This window comes from Aphis gossypii, unplaced genomic scaffold (genome assembly GCF_020184175.1).
Source record: "Aphis gossypii isolate Hap1 unplaced genomic scaffold, ASM2018417v2 Contig00784, whole genome shotgun sequence".
NCBI classification, from domain to species: domain Eukaryota; kingdom Metazoa; phylum Arthropoda; class Insecta; order Hemiptera; family Aphididae; genus Aphis; species Aphis gossypii.
This window is the reverse complement of record NW_026083281.1, coordinates 43,697-48,222: the sequence shown is the minus strand read 5'-3', so window position 1 is coordinate 48,222 and position 4,526 is coordinate 43,697. Positions and strand designations below refer to the sequence as shown.

The window sequence follows — 4,526 nt, the reverse complement described above, 5'->3', positions numbered from 1 at the left end:
CTAAAATTGAAAATTCATAATTAATATCAATGAATAAAAGAATATGAATAAACAAGACCACGTACTTTCCAACAATCACTAATGATTAATGTACCGGGCAAAATCCACTCTTTTATTACTGTCAGTAATGTCTCCTTATCACGACGTTCAACGGGTACTAAAAAACATTTGCCTGTTATCCGCTCTACTCCACCAAAAACCCACTGACCCTTGTAGTTATCCGACCATATTACTATTTTATTACTTTATTTTTTTTATTACCTTTGAGCTGATACTATTTGCAATAATTTCATATATCCAATTTATAGATCTAGTATTATATTCTTGTTATATGAATGCGTAGAATTAAGATACGTATATTATTTATATTATTTTATAGAGCTAGTTATATGAATATTTAGAAAGCTAATACGCATTTAATAATCGTGTCGTCGTAAACACGAAACTTGTGTTCCGGTTTACCATGACACACACGTATATTCGGGGACTACGTCCATGTTTAGTTTTATATAAAAAGGTTGTGGTAGTATTAAGTTTCAGACATAGTTAAGCCTCAAGTACGCGTGGACCGGTGGCGTTGTTCTATACTTAACAACACATCGGGCCAGTCGTTAATATTATTATTTTACTCTGTCTCAGTTAATAAATAACTTGATTTTCAAACTTATAAAAAACCGAGTTGTTTATTTACTACAAATTTCTACGCTCTCCGAAGAAGATAGACGACAAAGTGGACTTCGTCGTTAAATCGTGTTGAGCCATCTTCACCAGGACCGGCTCACTACACCCTCTACTCGATGACCCCTATAATATTTACGTCTACCAAATTTCGATTCATCGATTTCGACCACTTTTCCAACACCACCTTCGTAATAAATAAAGTAAATAATTAAAAAAATTATTTTCACTTTTAATAAAATAAAAACGAAAATTACCAATTTTTTCATGCCGTAATATCATTCCATCGAAGACAACTTCCCGATGGAAAGACGCCCAATCAACAGCTGATTGTTGTGCAATTTCAATTTGTTTTCTTATAAAAGAAAGAGACACATTCTCGGTCCACAGATAAGAAAACATAACTATTTGATAAATCGACAAGTGCGATTTATTGAAGAACGTGTCTTTTCTTATGGATTGCTTAAAATCACACCGAATTTTTTTGCGATTATTCGTTGTAGACCACTGTCTACAACGCCAAACAAACCCATCGGCGTAATCTCCGTGAGGGCACAATTTAGCAAAATGGCCGTTTTTGCATTTGAGGATGTTATTTTTTGGTATAAGACCCCACAATTGAAGCTGTTCAATAATTGGCATTGACAACGGCCCATCCTCACGACACTCAAATAATTTAAATAATTTAATAACTGACCACGTCATTATTAAATAAAAACAAACTTTAAATGTATAAAACGTACGAACTAGTGTGTTACGAATACTGCGTTAGAAACAGTTATGAACCAAAATTAAATATAAGGTATTACATATTATCTACGATTAGGTTAGTTTATCTATAATCATATAAATTTAACTACCACATACGGAGATTTGTACGTTCGATAACGAAAATCATATTAACTGTGAAATACCTAAACACAAACGAAAATATACCTCGTTTTACTATGTAACACCAACCCGTATAGAGAGCACGCTTAAAAAATGCATTTTTGTTGCACCGACAACTGCACTCGCTCGGACATTTAAAAACGAAAATAGGTAACAGGGACAATGGAAAATTCCTGAAATGAACAAAGATTTCAGGTGTATCGGCACTCGTCGCTACGCTCCTCGGCGCCGTCGCTCCGCTCCGCAAATCGAAAAATATCTCTCGATTCTCTATGCAACACCACCCCAAGTAAGTCACAGAGCCAACCAAAATGCATTTGACGAAAAAAGGTGATGGAAAAAAGTGCAAAAAATTATTCATCCGTGGACAGTTTCGATCCTTCGACTATCGTTATTAGACTTGTAGGGCGCACCACTGCGCCACACTTCACTTGTATACGGGCGGCAAAAAAGTTACCTATTTAAATGGGTTATAGAAAAAACTAAAATTTCAAAATTCTATTACTCAAAAACTATTGATTTCCGCCAACTTTTTTTTTGCACCATCGTTTTTAGAACGTCGATTTACATAAGTTTCGGCAAAAAAATTCGAAAAATTCGCGTGGGCGCTAAACTAGATTTATACCAAAAATTGTACAAATATGTTTGGATAAATGAAGGTGATATCTTAGTACGTAAGGATGACCAATCTAAGGTTTTTCGTATAAGAGAACTAGGTGATATAGCCATGAAAATACAGTAATTATGTTGTTTTGATTTTGTATTTTTGTACATACTTTATTAATTAATGAATAATGATATTCAATTTTGTATATCTGATATTGATCAGATTAATTCAATTGTAACATTAAATATTACTGATTTAAATTCAATAAATATAGGCAATAATAAATTTTCCATATTTGATGAATTGTTGGTATTATTAAGTACTTCAGTGGTAAATTTTGATATTGTTGTTTTATATGAAACTTGGCTTTTAAATGATGTAAATTTTACTATTATTGGCTATCAATCTTTTAATTCTCTTGGTGTAAACAATAAGTCTGATGGTGTTACTCTTTTTATTAAGAATAGTTATCAAGTTAAAAATGTTTGTACTAACCTAATGACTAATGTTAATTCAATTGAAGTACATTTTGATATTAATGGCATAGAGTATATTGTTACTGGGTGTTATAGATCCCCTTCAGATAATATTGATGCTTTTTTATCTTCTTTATATAGTTATTTGACACATACTTCCGAGTTTAAAAATCATATTATTTGTGGTGATTTTAATATTGATATCTTAAAGAGTAATAATCTAAAAGTAATTGAATATTTAAATATTTTTTATGGTTTTGGTTTTTATTTTTGCATTAATAATGTAACTAGACAAACTATTACTTCTGCTTCGTGCATTGATCATTTCTTTGTTAAAAGAATTTTACCAGTTAATATTCATTCTTATGTTTATCTTTCTTCAATTACTGATCAGTTTAGTATAATCTTAACATTTAATTTAAATTGTAATCATATACAACATAGTAAATGTAATAATACTAATAATGCTCTTTCAGTTATTGATTTTCATAAATTAAATTTAATTATTAATAACTTTAATTGGGATAGTATATTAAGTAGTAATGACATTGATGTTGATTTTACCAATTTTATAAACAAGATTGACTTATGTATAGCTAATTCTACTAAAAAATTTCTAGAAAATTTAATTCTTATAACTACAAACTTAAACCATGGATTACAAAAGGAATCATTGTTTCTATCAGACATAGAGAAAAAATGTATGGTCAAAAAATTAAAAATCCAAATAATATTACATTAATTACTAAGTATAACAAATATAGAAATTTACTTAATACTTTGATTAAGAAAGCCAAAAGTATGTATTATCATAATAAAATATATATAATAAAGGCAATGTCAAAAACTTTGGGAAACAATTAAATATGTAACTAATAACTCATCAAATAATTCCAAAAACACAGTACATTCTTTAATAAACAATGAAGGTATAAAGATATCTGATAATAAAATTATTCCTAACATTTTTAATGATTACTTTTCCTCAGTAGGGATGAATATCTATGATAATATATTAAATAAAAACTATTTTAATGATAATTTTCATGACTTAAATAAGGGGTGCTATATCTATGAAAGTATATTCTTACTCCTATCACTCATGATGAGATTACAAAGTTTATACAAAAGATTAAAGATCATAGTTCTTTTTATAAAGGCAACTTATCAAATAAGGTTTTAAAAATGACTTCTTCATCTATTTCTAAACCTTTAGCAATTTTATTTAATAAAATAGTTGAGTTAGGTATATTCCCTCTTGCCTTCAAAAAAGCAGTGGTTATCCCAATATTTAAATCTGGTGATAAAGGCTTACCTGAGAACTATAGACCAATTTCTCTAACCCTATCAATTTCAAAACTATTAGAAAAATGTATTAAAGTCAGACTGGTCAACTTTTTAAATAAATATAATTTTTTTTCGGATAGGCAATTTGGTTTTAGGGAAGGAATGTCCACTAATGACGCCTTATTTCATATTACCAATTACATTTATGATAATATTGATAAATGTAATTATGTAATAGGTGTTTTTCTTGATATAAAAAAGGCATTTGACACTGTAAGTTTAGATCTATTAATTAGAAAGTTACACTATGCTGGGATAAGAGGTAATATTTTAAAATTAATTAAGTCATACCTAAACGATAGAACTCAAATAGTCAGGGTTAATAATGAATATAGTAATGTAAGTAATATTTCAATTGGTGTTCCACAGGGTTCTGTTTTAGGCCCTTTACTGTTTAATATATATGTTAACGGCCTTCTTAATGTTTCTATAAAAGGTGATATTTATAGTTTTGCTGATGATACGGTTATGCTTTTTAATAATAAAAGTATCGAAGACCTATTTGATGAAGTTAATCTCTCATTAGA

At 29.2% G+C, this 4,526-nt stretch overlaps 1 protein-coding gene across 1 annotated transcript; it reads right to left on the bottom strand.

Moving 5' to 3' along the window:
• Positions 1 to 26: 26 nt before the first annotated feature.
• LOC126555295 (uncharacterized) lies at positions 27 to 1,589 on the bottom strand. Its single transcript, XM_050210236.1, has 3 exons — positions 936 to 1,589; positions 783 to 865; positions 27 to 203 (listed from the first exon to the last, which is right to left on the bottom strand). Exons 1-3 carry the CDS (start codon positions 1,381 to 1,383, stop codon positions 27 to 29), a joined length of 708 nt encoding a protein of 235 aa, XP_050066193.1. The 5' UTR covers positions 1,384 to 1,589.
• Positions 1,590 to 4,526: the final 2,937 nt, after the last annotated feature.